This window comes from Podarcis liolepis (assembly GCF_965112155.1).
Source record: "Podarcis liolepis genome assembly, chromosome: 11".
NCBI classification, from domain to species: domain Eukaryota; kingdom Metazoa; phylum Chordata; class Lepidosauria; order Squamata; family Lacertidae; genus Podarcis; species Podarcis liolepis.
This window is the reverse complement of record NC_139565.1, coordinates 63091149-63109089: the sequence shown is the minus strand read 5'-3', so window position 1 is coordinate 63109089 and position 17941 is coordinate 63091149. Positions and strand designations below refer to the sequence as shown.

The 17941-nt window shown below is 49.7% G+C and overlaps 1 protein-coding gene and 1 long non-coding RNA gene across 2 annotated transcripts in view; one reads left to right on the top strand and one right to left on the bottom strand.

Annotated features, from left to right (window-relative positions):
- The window catches only part of ARID3C (AT-rich interaction domain 3C), a 125339-nt gene extending 117210 nt beyond the window's left edge, over nucleotides 1-8129 (bottom strand). The window contains exons 1-2 of the mRNA XM_083466041.1: nucleotides 7806-8129; nucleotides 6610-7242 (exon numbers count right to left, since the gene is read on the bottom strand). Coding sequence (XP_083322167.1) covers nucleotides 6610-7242; nucleotides 7806-7844 — 672 coding nt within the window. The 5' untranslated portion in view covers nucleotides 7845-8129. The remainder of the gene's footprint in view (nucleotides 1-6609; nucleotides 7243-7805) is intronic.
- The window catches only part of LOC310689134, a 283669-nt gene that overhangs the window by 60277 nt on the left and 205451 nt on the right, over nucleotides 1-17941 (top strand). The window lies entirely within an intron of this gene.

The following is a 17941-nucleotide window of genomic DNA, read 5'->3' as shown; positions in this document are numbered from 1 at the left end:
TGAAGGGTGTGCCCATCATCCTTGCCCATGCCTGGATGAACTCAACCAGATGGGTCCAGAGAGTCCATCTCTGTGATGTCCTGCGACAGCCATCCTTGCACACTGTTCTAAGGATAGAAAACCCAAATGGTTTGTAATTTTTTACCACCCTTAAGATCTGAATTGCAATGGAAGTTAAGTGCTGTGGATTCTCTCGAGCGTGTCCCGGATCATGGTGCCAACCCAGCTAAAAGGCAGTTTTTTGTGTGTGTGTTTCTAGGATAACGGAATCATTTGAAACAGGTCTTCCGAGGGCAGAGTTGCAATCGTTTGGCAGAACCGCCAAGTGATTCCAGTACTGTTCCCAAGCTCCCCCAAACCAGGAATCAAGCCAGCTTCTTCCCTCTTGGTGCATCGCAGGTTTTGACAAATCCTAAATTCTCACCGAAAGCCAGCTCCTTCCTCCTTCATCCCACCATGAGAAAGGGTTCTGCGGAAGCAGCTCCAGGAAAAAGTAATTACAGGTCTGGCAGATTCGGGATATGGAAGGGCGCAATCTTCCCCAAACAAAGCAAGTCTAAAATTCACATTCCGTGAATTCAGATAGGAGCAAGAAGGCAATGGGTGCAGCTTAGGGGTGAGCAAAAGATAATCTCTCTCCTGGTAGCTCTCCGAGTGATATACAGTAGATCGGCAAGGAATTCTGACTTCCTGCTGTTCAACAATAGTAACAACAAAATGACCACCTCCCAACCAAATTATGCTGGTGAAACGAAGGATGCTTGAAATATCCAGAAATGGATTTATGCATGAAAGAACTGATAGCTCGGTTCTGTTCCCATGCACAAAACAAGTCCCCAAGTTCAGAATTCTTTCATTCTAAGTGTGAGACATTTGCAACAGGATCTGGCTGGTAGACTTGGGGGTTCTAATGGGGGGGAAACAAAGTTGACCCCTCAAGCCTGAAGTCTGCTCATCGCTGGCATAAACTACCTTCCAGCTCTAACTCTGGAACACAGCTGTCAACGTTACCCTTTTTTTAAGGGAAATTCCCTTATTCTGAATAGGATTCCTCGCAAGAAAAGGGGAAAGTTGACAGCTATGCTCTGGAAAGCTCCTGAGTGACTGAAGAGGTCCTCTGGGCAATCATTTCTTCCCAAATGATGGGACAAAAAAAACAGACGTGATGGCCGCAGGGCTGACTCTTTAAATACAGGCACGTCGCAACCATGTATAAAAATGCATGTGTATCTCGGTCAGTAATGTTCCTTATTTGCTATGCATTTTCCAAATTGAGATTAGATAGATAGATAGATAGATAGATAGATAGATAGATAGATAGATATATGCCAGAAATTGTGAAATTGTTACATTGTTAAAATGGAATAATTTTTTTAAAGAATAAAAATAAAATGCATCCATGGGGAGGACCTGATTTAAAGTATAAATTTAGCATTTGGGTGGGGGAGAGGAATGGTGACAAACACACTCTGCCCCCCCCCCCCGGCATCATTTCGCCCTCAAGACAGCTCCAATGCCACAAGCCAGCCTGGCTGAGAGAAAAGCACCTTCACACAGTTCATAGTTAAACTATGGAACTCACTGCCACAAGAGGCAAAGTTGCCCAGTCCTTTTAAAAAGCAATGGGCAAATTCATGGAGGAGAGGACTCTCAATGGCCAGTAGCCACAATCACTACGCTCTGCCTTCCACAGATGGAGGCAGCAAGAAACAAGGAGAAACCAGCTTGCCATTGTGGGCAAGTGCTGCGTGGCTCAGCGGCAAAGCCTCTGCTTTGCATGCAGAAGGTCCCAGGTTCGAGTCTGGGCACCTCCAAGAAGGAAGTGGGGAAGGCTGAAGAGAGCCACTGCCAAGTCAGCGCAGACAGCACAAAGGTAGATGGACCAACAGAAGGCAATTTCCTATGCAGTGGGAAAAGTGTGATAGGGGAGGTCCCATGTCCCTTCCCCTGGTTGCATGTTAATTCCTCTCCTCTGCTTTATAGGACAGCCTTCCCCAACCTGGTGCCCTGCAGAGACTTTGGGGTACAGCATGCATCAGCAGCTGGAAACATCTGGAGGCTGCTATAGAATTCTAGCAGCAGTCCGGACAGAGCAACATGGACCAGGTCTGGAAGGAGCACGTGGGACGGAGGTTTTCAAACACAGGTTGGGAGGCCATCTGTCAGGGATGCTTTCACTGCAATTCCTGCATTGCAGGGGGTGGACTGGATGACCCTTGGAGACCCCTTCCGACTCAACAGTTATAGTACCCAATCCTTCTGGCGGAGGAAGGGTAAAGGAGAACAAGAGCGCTTTGGGAATTGGGACGTTCTTGGGGGCAAAACATCCCTCCTGAAAGGAGGCTCTAGGAACCCAGGAAAAAGTGCAAAGAGGGAGAAGAAACAGCAGTTGTTTTCAGATATCTGAATGTTTCCCCAAAGAAGGAAAATGAATAATCAAACATGCCACTGTCTGCAGAAGGAGAGACAAGAAGCGAAGGGTCATCGCGAACGCTGCTGTTCTACTTGTGCCGGAGACTCACTTGGCCAACAGAACTTTCCTTCCCTCTCTCCTGAAACCTCTTGTGCACCCCCAAAATCTGTTCCAGGGGTTTGGGGGATCCTCCGAAACAGATTTTGAGGGTGCGCAAGGGAAGAAGAGGAGGGGGGAGTTTGCTATTCCAGTACTGTTCCCAAGCTCCCCCAAACCAGGAATCAAGCCAGCTTCTTCCCTCTTGGAGGGCACTGGATACGGTGGTTTTAAACTGCCCAAAATTCATTTATGGCATTTCTCTTCCACTTTTTCTCCTCCAAGGAGCTCAAGGTTCATGGTACGTGGTTCTACCTCCCTCCTAATTTATCTCCACAACAACCCTGTGAGGTAGGTTAGGCCGAGCGTGAGGGACCGCCCCAAAGTCACCTGGTGAATTTTATGGCCAATTGAAGATTTGAACCCTGGTCTCCCGGGTTCATGGCAGACACTCTAAACGCTACACCACACCAACTGAAACAGTTGGTTAAAAATCCAAGATTCCACCACCCTAAAAACAACTTTAGCTGTAGCTCAGCCTTGACATAAAACAGTGAGAGGAATTGTTTTATTCGGGGGAAAGGCCCTAACAGCTACCTGCGGAGGTACAAGCGGTCCTGTCTCAAAGAGAACTTTATTTGATGCCCTGGTTCTATATATGAGAAATGGCACATTTAAGGCAACAAGGAGACATTACAAAACTTGAAACATCCATGGAGAGGGTATATACAGGGGGTAGAATACCGAGAGGAAAGAAAATTGATTTGAGAATAAATCGGCAGCATTTGAAGGATTCTGGCAGGCACTGGGGGCTATTTGGGAAGCTAATGCAAAGGTTTGGAAAGAAGATGGAATGAACAGGGGCAAAAGGAGGAATTTGGGGTCAGCTCTCAAGAGGCTTGCAAATGAACCATAGGCGCCGACTCCATGGGGCCTGAGGGGGCTCGAGCCCCCTCAAAAATTCGTTTGGGGGGGCTCAGCCCCCCCAATAATCTCGGGCGGCGGTGGGCGCGTCCGCGGCTTTTATAGGGCGCCCGGCGCGTACCAGCTCGATAACGGGCACCGGCGCGGTGGGGGGCGCCGGGCCGGGGGAGGGGGGCGGCCGGCCTGTCTCCTTGGCAACCCCATTGAGCAGCGCCGGCTCCCCCGGGAGGGCCATCCCCCCGCGCCGCCGATCGCCAGCACCGCCGACGCTGTGGCTGCCCGAGCCCGAGCCCGAGCCCGAGCCCTACCCGAAGCCCGAGCCCGAGCCTGAGCCCGAGCCCAAGCCCGTCAGTCAGTCAGTCAGTCAGGAAGGAAGGAAGGAAGGAAGGAAGGAGAAATGGGGAGGGAGACGAGGGAGGAAAATTGCGCGCAGGGTGAAGAAAGGAGAAGGGCGAACGAGACGAGCTTCCAACCCAAAAAAGGGCTGGAAGACTGGGAGGATGCAGGATCGGGAAAGAAAGCGACGCCTTCCCCGCCCGCGACGTCGCCTGCTTGTCATTGGCAGCAGGGCCGCTCCACAGCCGCGGAGGACAGCTGCGCGGCTAGCAAGGTGCGCCGCGTAGAGCGCGGCCCTTGTGTGGCCCGGTGGCCAGGCAAGCTCGGGCGGGGACCCCCATGCGAATCTAAGACGGGAGAAGAGGGCAGAGCAAAGGGGGTCCCTTCCCCAACCTCCGGCTCTGAGACTTCCCTGCGCCCCAGAAAAGCGAGAGGATTTTCTCTTCTTCTTTTTTTTATAAATATTTTATTAAGTTTTCAAATACAAAGTTAGAAACATACACTGAAGAAAAAAGTAAAAGAACAAGAAAAAGAAAAAAAGAAAAAGAAGAAAAGAAAACCAACCATTCAACACATTTTTTATATAACTAACTGGACTTCCTCGCATCTCCCTTACCCTGCATTCTTTATAATAAAGATATCAGCAAATTATTACCTTGTTTCGTACCTTATTTTGTACTTTTCAAATACTATACCTCTAAATTTAACATACTTTTCATCAGTTACTTATATCTTAAATTAAACATAGTATTACCTTAGATTTTGACCTTTTCTTACTTAAAATATAATTTCCTGTTTCCCAAATCTAATTGCTGAAGCTATAGTTTCCGAATCGTGTAAATTTTTAACATTCATACAACTTATATTGTTTTTGTAAATAGTCCTTAAATTTTTTCCAGTCCTCTTCTGTTGTTTCTTCTCCCAAATCTCGGATTCTGCCAGTCATTTCAGCCAGTTCCATGTAGTCCATCAATTGCGTCTGCCACTCTTCCAGTGTGGGCAAATCTTGTGTCTTCCAATATTTTGTGATAAGTATTCTTGCTGCTGTAGTTGCATACATAAAGAAAGTTCTATCCTTCTTTAACACTTTCTGGCCAACAATGCCCAAGAGGAAGGCCTCTGGTTTCTTGGGAAAGGTATACTTCGATACCTTTTTTAACTCATTATAGATCATTTCCCAGAAGGCCTTCACTTTTGGACAAGTCCACCAGAGGTGAAAGAATGTCCCTTCAGCCTCCTTACATTTCCAACATTTATTATCAGACAGGTGATATATTTTTGCAAGCTTGACTGGGGTCATGTACCACCTATAAATCATTTTCATAATATTTTCCTTCAAGGCATTACATGCCGTGAATTTCATTCCGGTGGTCCATAACCTTTCCCAGTCCTCAAACAGGATGTTATACCCAATATCCTGAGCCCATTTTATCATGGCTGATTTGACTGTCTCATCCTGAGTGATTTTCTCTTCAACCTGCCCTCCATCCTCTTGCGGAAAACTCTTTGCCTGCCCTGCCCGTATCTCGTTTTTGCTTTTTAATTCCACACACGCACCCTTCGGACTTCGTGGCAATCGGGCGCGCGGGTGCGTTTCCTAAGAGAGTGAGGACCCCCGCCTCCTCCCCACCTGCTCCCTCGCCAGCCAGCCAGCCGCGCGCCCTAGCCGGAGAGCCCCGGCCGTCCCCGTCGCGCAATCGGCTGGATCTCCCTTCAGCAGGCCGTGCTCACAACTCGGCCCAGGGACCCCCAGCAGCGGATCTCCGGCTCAGCTGAAGAATCCGGCAACAAGCCCCCTCCTCCCCAATCGCTCCGCCGAAATACGCTCCAACCCCCCCCCATAGGCCGCCGGCCGCCAAGTCTAGTGGCGCCCTGAGCGAGGGTCTCTCCCCAACACCGCCACCTCGAACTGCGTTCTCCCGGCTACCCGAGCGAACCAGCGGCAGGACCCCGGTATGGGCCCCCCCAATATTTTTTATAAGTCGGCGCCCCTGAAATGAACCAAACTATATTTTCAGAGACTGGCAGATTGGCGCTCCTGGATCCTTCCTAACGGGTTTGAGATACAGGTTGGAAGCAGCCTAGAATTTTTAGCACCCCAGAATTAGAGCACGGGCTCTTAAGAATGTTGTCTCGACATTTCAGAATATTTCTCCAGCCCTACAAACTTTAATAACTGGAGGGGAGGTCAGGATTCTTACACACCAACACCTAGGAAACCCTGCCTAGTCGATCATTTGGTAACAATACATACAAACAGGACTGACAACCTAAGAGCGTCCCTTTCAGCCACGCTCTTTTCCAGCATACTCCATTGCATTCCTTCCACCCACCCAGTTTCCCCATTTCCACTGTCCCACCTACAACTGTCACAAGACCACAGCCCCTAAGGAGGCTAGTCCTCATGGGGGTTATTCGTTGTTTTTCCGGCCACATGACCCGGGGCACTGGAAATAAAGGGAACTGTTGTCAGAGTGTGGTGGGGGAAGTAGCTAATGGCGAAAGACTAAGTATCTTTCAAAGAATTAAAAAGAACTGAGAGATTGACGGCCAGTTTGTGAGGCAGGCCTGAGAGTCGGAGAGGAAGAAGTTGGGGCTCATTTGCCCTTTCGTGGAGGATGCAAAAGATCTCTAAGCCTCTGGAGAAAGAGATGTCAGCGCCAAAGTTTTCCCTCTGGCAGCTCCGAGGGCGCAGCTGGGCAAGGAGGAGATCTGGGGGCGCAACTGGGATGCGAGGGAGGAGTCCTTTTTAGAGCAGCCTGGGGGGGGGGTCCCGTCGAGGGGCGCACACTTGGATGGGGGGGTTAATAACACCGAGATTTGGGGTTCCTGCTGCCTACCTGCTTGAACTGCTCTTCGTAGGTCCACTCGTGGGGCTGCTGCGGCGCCGGGGGCAGCGGCGGCGAGGCGAGGCGCGGCGCGTGTCGGGGCGCGGTGGCGGCGGCGCCTCGGTCCTCGTCGTCCGGCTCGTCGTCCTCCGCTTCCTCCTCCTCGTCTTCCTCCTCGTCGTCGTCGTCCTCGCCGCCGCCACCGCCCTCCTCCTCCTCCTCTTCCTCGGGGCGGCGGCGGGCAGCGGCAGGATCCGGCGCGGGGCGCGGCGGAGGGAGAGGGAGCGCTCGCCCCGAGGGCAGCAGCCCCGCGCAGCGCCCGGCGGCCGGGAAGGGGCGCAGCGCCAGCGGGGTGGCCGTCGGGCAGGCTCCGGCGGCGGCGGGGTGCGGAAGCGGCGGCTGCGAGGCGCGCAACGGAGGCGGCTGCCCGGCCGGGAGCGCCTGGGGGTGGGGGCCGCCGCCGGGGCTGCTCCGGGCCGGGGCTGCCTGGGCGCGGCGCAGCTTCTCCTCGAGGCGCGCCGCCTGCGCCCGCTGCAGGTTCTCCATCACCGCCTCCAGCCGGAGCCCCCCGGCGGCGCCCGCGCCGCGCCCCGGCGAGCACGACGGAGCCGACGACGCCGACGGCGAGGAGAAGGCGGCGGCAGCCTGGAAAGAGAGAGAGAGAAAGAAATAAACGGAGGGGGGGGCGTCAGAAGGAAGAAAGGACGAAGGAGCCGAGGAGGAAGAAAAGGAGACGGGGCGGGAGGGGGGGGAGAAGGGAGGGCGGAGGAAAGGGAAGATGGTCCCCGAAGGGCGCCGGGGTGGGAAGGGGAAGGAGCCCAGGGCGTGGGACTGACGGGGGGGGGGGGTCAGGAAGGAAGGAAGCCGCCCGGGAGCGTCCGCTTGGGGACCCACCCACGGTGCCGTCGAGAAGCGCGCGCGCGGAAACTTTACAAGGAAAGCGGGGAGAACCTTCCCTCCCCCCCCCATCAAAAGAATTAAACTGGACGGGAGAGGCTGGAGACGGGGGGGACACACACACACGTGAAGCCCTCCAGAAGTTGGCTTTCCCAGAAACCCGACGCTGACTTCCCCCTCCCACCCCTTAAAACAAGCAAACAAACTCCTTCCAAACTCCACCCGCGCGGTGGGGAGTCCGGGACCGAATCGCCGTCCGCCCGCCCGCCCCCCCGGGGGGGTACAAGGGGTGCTGACCCGGCGCCGCTTACCAGGGCGGATTTGGTGGCGACGCGGGTGTTTTCGCCCATCCTTCGCCTCTCCGTGGCGCACCTGGCCGCGCTGGGCGAAAAAATGGACTCAAACTCGACGGGGGGGGGTGGCGTGTGTGTGGGAAGCGAGGGAGGGAGGGCGACCGCCTGGCCGCCTGAATGTAATTTTAATCGAGACCTCCGCGCTGGCGTTCGGGGTTGGTCCGGGGAGGGTTGTTGGGGGTCTGCCCCTCCCCCTCCTCCCACCCCCCTCGAGGCATGTGTCAGATGCGTCCGAAATATTTCTCTGGGTTCGGATCCTGCGCCTTGTGGGCGAGATCGGAGAGGCGGGCGGAGGGGGGGTCCTGTTTTTCGCCCTCCTCTTCCTCCTACTCCTCCCCCCCCCCCACACTTTGCAACAAGTGGCAGTAGAAGCAAGGCTGACCCCTTCTTCCTCCTCCTCCTCCTCCTCCTCCTCTTCCCCACCCCCAGAAGCCGAGAGATCCCCATTTGCTAACAGCACGTCAAAGGGAGTGATAAATGGCAGGGGGCCGGCTGGGCTGGGCTGGGCCTTGCGGATCGCCCGAGGGGGAAATTGCTCCAGAGAGAAGATCACCGACGGACTAGCCAGCCGAGACTCCCTGGGCGCACCTAATACCTGGGCGGAAGAAGCTTCCTTCCCTCCTTCCATCAACATGCAAAGACTGACAATCCCGGGTGGGTTTTCTGACTCTTCCCAAAAAACCAGAGCCAACTCTGTGAAAGCTGATAGTCCCCTAATTTTATTCCAAAGCAGTCACTTGCATCGTAAGCCGCTTGAGTTTGATTTTCTCCTAGAAAGGTGGAACAACAAGCAAACCTTTCCAAGCGAAGTGGAGTCCAGTAGCAAAGGACCTCTGCCCTCCACTTTTTAAACTCTTGGTACATGTGGGGGAGGGATGCGGATAGCGCTGTGGGTTAAACCACAGAGCCTAGGACTTGCCGATCAGAAGGTCGGCAGTTCGAATCCCCGTGACAGGGTGAGCTCCCGTTGCTCGGTCCCAGCTCCTGCCAACCTAGCAGTTCGAAAGCATGCCAGTGCAAGTAGATCAATAGGTACCGCTCGGGCAGGAAGGTAAACGGCGTTTCCATGCGCTGCTCTGGTTCGCCAGAAGCGGCTTAGTCCTGCTGGCCACATGACCCGGAAGCTGTACGCTGGCTCCCTCGGCCAGTAAAGCAAGATGAGTGCCGCAACCCCAGAGTCGGCCGCGACTGGACCTAATGGTCAGGGGTCCCTTTACCTTTTCATGTGGGGGACCTGTGGCACTTAGCTCTTGCATTCCCAAACCCCATCCAGGCTGGCAGAGTCAGTGGTCAAGGGTGATGGGAGCTGTAGTCTGGCGGCATGTAGAGGGCCCTGGCTCGGTGGTGGAACATCTGCTTGGCATGCAGAAGAAAGGAAGAGCCCGCTGGATGAGGCCCATGGCCCATGGAGTCTTGCGTCCTGTTCTCACAGGGGCCAACTAGATGCCTGTGTGAGACCAGCGAGCAGGATTCGAACACAGGTGCGCTCTTCCCTCCTGCGGTTTCCAGCAACGGGTATTCAGAAGCTATGCTGCCTCCAGCCGTGGAGACAGAGCAGAGCTATGCTGGCTAGTAGCCATTGATAGCCCTCTTGTCCTCCACAAATTTGTCCCATCCTCTTTTAAAGCCATCTGGGTTAGCGGCCTCCTGTGGGAGGGAGTTCCACAGTGTAACTTTGTGCTGCGCGAGAGACTTCCGACCATCTCCCGTGCTGGGATAAAATTATGCCTCTCAAAATACCTCATTTACTACCTGTCCATAAGAATAAGATTACTGTATTTTATTTATATCCCACCCTCCCCAGCCAAACCAGGCTCAGGGCAGCTAACATCATAGTATATAATACATTAAAACATAGAATCCAAATGAAAGAATCCAGAATAAAACATTACTGAAGAACGTCAAACATAAAGTATACATTCAAAGCAACAAAATTAGCAGGAAACTAAAACGTTTTCTTAAAGTTTTCCAAATAAAAAAAAGACAAAGGAGAATTACGGCCATGGAATGCACATTTAACACAGCAAAGTTACCAAAAATGAAAACTAAAAAATCCTAAGGCCCTAAACCAACACATCCCATGCTACGCCTGTGTGTAAAGCCAATCTGTTTAGCTGGAAGCTAAATTCAGGACTGCAAATGCATCGGCAAAGCCTTAGAAACTGGATGTTAAGAGTCGCAAGGATGGAAAGAGGGGACAGTGGATTAACCCAGCCACCCTAAAAGCACCTTCTGTGGATAATTCTCCCTTCTGACACTTTGTAGGGAAACGGCTTGGCCTCTTCTTATCCAGTGGCACATAATCTATAAGGTAATCTATATTTATAGAGTGTTGGTTGTCCAAGGATCTCAGCAACTGGAGTCTATTATTTAACTTGCACTGACATGGACATTCGTTGTGAGCAAATAATAATCTGAAGAGGGTCTGGAAGCAGCAGGAGGTTTTCGGTGAAGCCACAGTTTGTCATGAGGAATCTGTAGCACGTCCATCGTCAGGGGGTGTTGAACCCAGAGAAATAAAACCACTCGGGTAATAGATGACGTTCATCACAAACTTCACTTTATCTGTAGCTTGGAAGTGGCTCAGACGTTCGTTGAAACAACAGCATAGCATTTCACAGGCTTTGCATGATATGTTAGAGCCTATAAAGGACTTCCTATGCCATTAGTTCAATGATCCGCACAACAGCCTGGCAAGGTAGGGCAGTATTAACAGCGTTTATCCCCTTACGTCCCTGGGAGACACATTTCCGAGAGCTGTTCAGTGAACTCATTGCCTAAGATCCTGTTATGAAACAATATTCAAATAGCCCCCCCCCCCCGTTAATATAGAGGGAAGTGGGACCCTGTGACTCCTAGTGAAACCTGTGAAATAATCTCTACTCTAAAAAATGGGAAGGTGGAATCATTGGAGAAGTGTATAAGGCAGCCTGAAATTGATGGGTATCTATCCTTGCAACTCTATTTACATAAATATTGGTCACTTTCTTTCTCAGTGGAATATTAGCATAGTCATTCCTATCTTTAAGAAGGGTGATCCTAGCAAACCAGCCAATTATCACCCTATTATATACCAAATAGGGACGCAGGTGGCGCTGTGGGTTAAACCACAGAGCCTAGGACTTGTTGATCACAAGATCGGCAGTTTGAATCCCCGCAACGGGGTGAGCTCCCGTTGTTCGGTCCCTGCTCCTGCCAACCTAGCAGTTTGAAAACACGTCAAAGTGCAAGTAGATAAATAGGTACCACTCCGGCGGGAAAGTAAATGGCGTTTCCGTGCGCTGGTTTGCCAGAAGCGGCTTAGTCATGCTGGCCACATGACCCGAAAGCTGTACGCCGGCTCCCTCGACCAGTAAAGCGAGATGAGCGCTGCAACCCCAGAGTTGGCCACGACTGGACCTAATGGTTAGGGGTCCCTTTACCTTTACTATATACCAAATGCCCGTTAAAGAAATCACATTATTGGCTTGGAATCTAGTATTAACATTGCAATCTTGTAGGTGGGAACTTAGACTGACAGAGGAGCAGCCTATCTATGGTCTGTCTCTGAGCTCATGGCAGAATTAAGTTTTGAACTCAGGACCGTCTTATTCAAAGGCACACAGTCGTTTAGCCACTGCTCTAGGTCACTGTTACTCAGGTGGGCTATGGTCAAAGGAGCATTTCCGTTTTGTAGGCCCCCTCACTCCCTTTGGGCCCAATCCTATGCATATTTCCCTGAAAGCAAGTCCTACAGGATATATTTCTGAGTAAATAAACCACATTGCAGCTTCTGATTGCTCAGTGTTTACTCACAAAGGAAGGTGGGCGCTGCAGCTGAACTGAAATTTGCTCCCCTAGATTCTCCTCCATGACTTATGATGTTGAGTTTCCTAGGATGCAGGTGGCGCTGTGGGTTAAACCACAGAGCCTAGGACTTGCTGATCAGAAGGTCAGCGGTTCGGATCCCCATGAAGGGGTGAGCTCCCGTTGCTCGGTCCCTGCTCCTGCCAACCTAGCAGTTCGAAAGCACCTCAAAGTGCAAGTAGATAAATAGGTACCACTCCGGTGGGAAGGTAAACGGCGTTTCCGTGCGCTGCTCTGGTTTGCCAGAAGCAGCTTAGTCATGCTGGCCACATGACCCGGAAGCTGTACGCCGGCTCCCTTGGCCAATAAAGCGAGATGAGCGCCGCAACCCCAGAGTCGGCCACGACTGGACCTAATGGTCAGGGGTCCCTTTACCTTTCCCTTTCCCTGACCTAGTACCCTCCAGTTGTCTTGAACGACAACTCCCAGTGGGAATTGTAGTCCGGAGCATCTGCAAAAGACCATGTTGGGGGAGGCTAGTCTAGATATTTATTCACTGAATGCTCAAATATTGGCCCATATCCACAAGTGTTTCTGCAGGCTCCTTCATCCTCCTCCATAGCTGGTCCTTCAAAGTGCCTGATAGACATACAGTTTGCATTTGAGAGTTGTCCTCAAATGATACTGTGGTACCTCGGGTTAAGTACTTAATTTGTTCTGGAGGTCCATTCTTAACCTGAAACTGTTCTTAACCTGAAGCACCACTTTAGCTAATGGGGCCTCCTACTCCCGCTGCGTGATTTCTGTTCTCATCCTGAAGCAAAGTTCTTAACCCGAGGTACTATTTCTGGGTTAGCGGAGTCTGTAACCTGAAGCGTATGTAACCTGAAGCGTATGTAACCCGAGGTACCACTGTATTTCACACTGAGCAGTATTTGAGAGAGAGAGAGCATGCCGTGACACTGGGCAGTCAAGAGAAACCCAGAGTTCCCAAGACATAAACAGGACATATTTCTCCTGCCCTTTTCCTCTTCCTCCTCCCCTTCGCACAGCTGACTTTGTTGTGGGTTAAGCTGCAAAAGGAGAGCTCTTGCAAAGACGGGTGGTGGCTAATAAACTCCATTAACATCCCAGCATCCACCAGCATGTTTATGTGGGAGATAAGCAAGCAGAAAGAGGCAGGGAGAGTTGTAGCAGGTGGTCTTGCCCTGGAAGTACCTCAGGACAGCCTTGTAGGATTGCTGCTCTCCAGGCATCCTTGGGAATCTCGCTCTGCACCCCCACCCTGATCCTCAAAGGTTAAATCCTGCCCTGCAGCAACAGCCCAAAGGCGGTCAAAAGGGGGCATCGATTTCGGACAGAAATACTCAGAACTGCAGGGAGAGGAGGAGTAACAGCAGAGCAAAGCATACGGGGCAGTTGATTTCCTTATATTCATCTCACAACATTTCATCCAAGCGTTCTGTGTTACCCCGAAGCTCACATGTCTGTGCACAACACGTTTTATCTGCAGTGGTCTGTTACAATAATACAAAGCAATTAAATGTGTGTGGTTGCTTTATTCTTTTCTCTGGAAGCGTTGACGGAAGAGCAGCTAACCAATATCTTAAATAAAAATTTTTAATGCATCAGTTTGATCCAAGGGCTTGACCACACTTGAGCATTCTTTTGCTGTTTATCCACTCTTTCCCCATTTGAATCCGACCAGAGGAGTCCACACCTGCACGCATTTGAATTTGTACTGTATATGAGGATCAACGTAGGTTTTTCCCACTCGTGCCAGTAGGCACTCCCTTCTGTGTTTCCCCACCTTCTGATTTGTCGAGTCTGTTCTGCCAATAAAATTCAGACAGCATGCGTGCAGATAGGTGCACTTGCACCTTCCAAAAAAACCCCCCAAAATATCCCGACCCACGAAGTGTGCAAAAGCACAGAGTCAGGCAATTGTAAATTTGCTTGTGCAATTTTCTGGTTTTATGAAAATCTGGGGGTTGGAAAGAATATCTATGGCTAGGGCTTTTTGCTCGTGCAGTTTTCCAGTTTTGTGCAAATCACAGGCATCAAAAGAAAAATGGATATGCACATACATATGGAGAGAAAGAGAGGGAGAGATGGTTAAATTCCTGACACACCTTTACTAGCGTACTGGAAAGGAACAGAAAGCAATTGTAAATTTTCAGCAGCACATGCTTTTCAGATTGCTTCCCAATAAACCTGGAGTCAAAATTTTAAATGTTTGCTTGCACAGTTTATCTGTTTGCACGAATCTGAGGCTTCAAAAGAAAAGAAAAACTCAGTGCATTTCTGAGAAGAAATGAAAGCACTGGGAAGCATCAGGCACAGAAAGGGGAACAGGAGGAAGTGGCAAGACCAAACAACACCAAAACAAATCCTTTGCAACCTCACACGGAGCAATTCGGAGCTCTCCCATTTTGGGGATTGTCCCTGTATGGGGGAAACCTGAATATACTGGGGGAAGGCATCAAGACTAGTGTTTTTTGAGGGTATTGCCATGTACACTATGCAAATTAAGCAGGAATGCACTGTGAATTCTGGTGTGGACAAGCCCTTGCAGTACCTCACTTTTATGAGAAATTCTCTCTTATTAAACCCCAAACAACCCTCAAACCCTCTTCAACCTCTAATTTGTTAAGGAGGCAAATGTCTGCTCTAGCAGATGGATATCTTCAGAAATAAACATCTCTCTTCTGTAGGGTTCACTACACACTGCCATTTCTGTGACAGATGAAGGCTGCACACTTTCATGGGGGTGTGGCCCATTGAAAAAGTGAGGCTAACTCCTGAGAAAACATGCTTGGAACCGCAGCGAACATTTCTGCCGTTCCTCTCTACTCGGGCCACTGCTAACCCATTGCTAATTGGATAAACGTACTGGCTATCCCATAGTTCAGGATTTGTCAATGTGGCGCCCATCTGATGTTTTGGACTACAACTCCCATCAGCCCCAGGTGAGAAACCAGGTAAACTCTTAATAGCTACAATAATTCCTTTCTGGTACAGTCGATTTAATGTATCTTCTAGGTAGGTATCTGCATAAATATAGATTGATGATGATGATTTCGAGCCCCCTCAGCTCACCACCCAGTGCAGGTGAACTGCCCACGCTGACCGAAATCCAGCACTCTTCTATACCCTTCAACATTTCTCCGATGAAAATAGGGACGTCCAATTCCATAATGGTAATATTTTACTATTTATCTTTTCCTGGGTTGCCCCAGCCACTCTGGGAAGCTTCTGACACATATAAAAACATTAAAAAACGCTTCCCTATACAGTCATACCTCATGTTACGTCTGCTTCATGTTATGTTCTTTCAGGTTACGTCCTGCGGCGACCCAGAAGTACTGGAAAGGGTTACTTCCGGGTTTCACCACTTGCGCATGTGCAGAAGCGCGAAATGACGTAACGCGCATGTGCAGAAGCGGCGAATCGCAACCCACACATGTGCAGACGTGCTGCTGCAGGTTGCATTGTTTTCATGTTGCAAACGGGCCTCCGGAATGGATCCCGTTTGCAACCAGAGGTACCACTGTACAGGATCTCCTTCAGACGGCTCGGGGGTCAGATAACTCCATACCCTCCAACATTACTTAAATGAAAATGTGTGCTGCTCTGGTTTGCCAGAAGCAGCTTAGTCATGCTGGCCACATGACCCAGAAGCTGTATGTCAGCTCCCTCAGCCAGTAAAGCGAGATGAGCACTGCAACCCCAGAGACAGCCATGACTGGACCTAATGGTAAGGGGTCCCTTTACCTTTACCTTTAAGGAAAAGTGGGACATTTTGGGATCAAATCAGAAACCGGGACGGCTTTTCTAAATCTGGGACATCCCTGGAAAATAGGGACAGTTGGAGAGCCTGCTGTTCTGAAGACAAAAGAGATTATTGTGAACTTTAGGAAACGCAAATTGAATTTTCAGCCACTCATTATTGAGGGGAAGGGTGTGGAACAGGTCTCGGTGTTTCAATTTCTTGAAATGGAGTTCAGAGTTGAGAGATAACCTAACCTGGGGAGAAAACAGTAAAGACCTGATGAAGAGAGCACAGCAGAAGTTATATTTTCTGAGAATCCTCCGGAAAAACAATCTCCCAAAGGACCTGTTGATGGCATTTTACCATTATACTGTTGAGAGTGTATTAACTTATGGTCTGTGTGTGTGGTTTGGGAGCTGCACGGTCAGGGGAAAAGCAATGCTGTCCAGGGTTGTAAAGACTGCGGAGAGAATAACTGGGTGCACTCTTCCCACCTTGGATCAAATCTATGCTGCCAGGTGCCATAAGAAAGCAGCAGAGATAGCGCAGGATAATGCGCACCCCGGAAATGATCTCTTTCAGCTTCTGCCTTCTGGAGGAAGGTCCAGGGTTATAAAGACTAGGACTAGCCGCCTGAGAAACAGTTTCTATCCAAATGCGATTTTGGTTTTAAACGCAGTGCAAGGGGTCTCTGTGGGAGTATATTGTATTTAATTATGAGGTATCAGAGTTTTTAGGGGGCTAACCAGGCTGGGATAGCAGGCTTGTGGGTTTTTGAACATCTGATGTAGATTTTTTCAATTTCGTTGTTCTGTATGGGACAATAACAATAAAGATTATCGTATCGTAAGAGTCCTGCTTTGGGGCTTACAATTGGGGCATTGGGTTGGCCACTGTGAGACGAGGATGCCAGACTAGATGCGTCATTGGCCTGATCCAGCCACAGGCTCTTCTGATCTTCTTATATTCTTTAGCTGGTTTTGCCTGCAGGGGGAATGTTGTCATCTGGCTCCTGCCTGGAGAACTGCCTTCTACTATCAAGCATCCCAGGAGAAACAGCCACAAGCTGTTCCCCCCTCCAAGTGATGTTTCCCACCTTTGAGCAGAAACGGTTTTTAAACACTTAGACTAAACGTGTGTTTATTTCACATTTCTCTTGGCATGGGTGCTGCTGTGTTCCTGCAGCCCTAGAAATGCAAAAGGTAAGAGAGAGAGAAAAGGAGAAAGAGAGAGAGAGATTCATTCTGGCCCCTTCCCTCCCCTTGAAAAGGGCCAGGCATTTGACTAAAGTTATTCGGCGCATGACTGGGCCTGTCCAGGAAGGCCATTAGGACATGCCAGGGATAGATGCTCTGGGATTAGAGGCGCTGGTTTAAAGCACATCCGAGAGGTAAATATTATTACCCTGCCATGTGTGTTCTGGGGATACTCAGGGAAGTGTTCACTGCAGCAACAATCGCGCCTGTTGCTAGGATGTTGTCACCTAACAGTGATATTTATTGTTTGTTTACATCGTTTATATAAATCCTGCAGCTACCCCCATGCAAACCTGCCTAAGGATTAAGGGCCTGGCTATATATTTTGAACAGGGTTCTAGTGCTGTTTGAGAATGGTTTTGTTTGGGGTTAGTCTTATGTGAATAGCTGAATAAGTCTAACAGATCACATCTTTTTGTTTTTTGTCTTTTTAAAATTGTGAACCATCCAGAGGATGCAATTAATGGGCAGTCTATCAATCTTAAAGGGGGGATTATGATCCTGATCAGAGGTAATTTTCTGAGGGCCCCTGTGAGGTGGGTGGTGACCACAGAGAGGACCCCCTTATTGCTGGTGGTGCCCACTTTTAGAATACACCCCCCAGAGACATCTTTTTAGCGCCTTCCTTTTTTAAAACTTCCCAGACTTTTAATGAACAATGCAAACTGATCTCAGCCTGATTTTTTTTCACAGCAGTTGTCTATTTCCAATTTTATCTGTCATTTTATCATGTGACACTGCTGGTTCATCTGTTTATTGCTATGATTCGGTTATTATTTGCATGCATATTTTTAATGCAGTTTGTTTCAATCACTTTTTATGGATTCCAGATTTAAGCTTTTATCTCAAGATTTGAAGGCGGCTATAAATCCTTGAAATGAATGACTAATAATAACCACCATGATACCTGTTATTTGGCAAACTGCCCTGCAGTCTCCATTAATGCTTGCATCCTGCCCGGTCCTCTCCCATTTTGCACCTACAGTGCGGAGAAACCAACTTACCCTAGATCACACAGTGGGTCCCAGGTGGAAGCGAGACTTGAATCCAGGACCCAAGTACAGCATGACACCCCCTGTCAACCAGCGTGTTTTTTTCCTACCTCTTGTTTGCTTTTAAGTTACTCGTTTGAAATATTTTATTCTACCTCCTGGCAGTTTGCAATGTAAGCTAAAACGCTACATTGTATTCTCAATAAAATACAATCAGCACTTAATCAAAAAAAGTCACAAAATAGAGCAGGGAGGCATATTTATTTTTAAAGAAATATTTATATACAG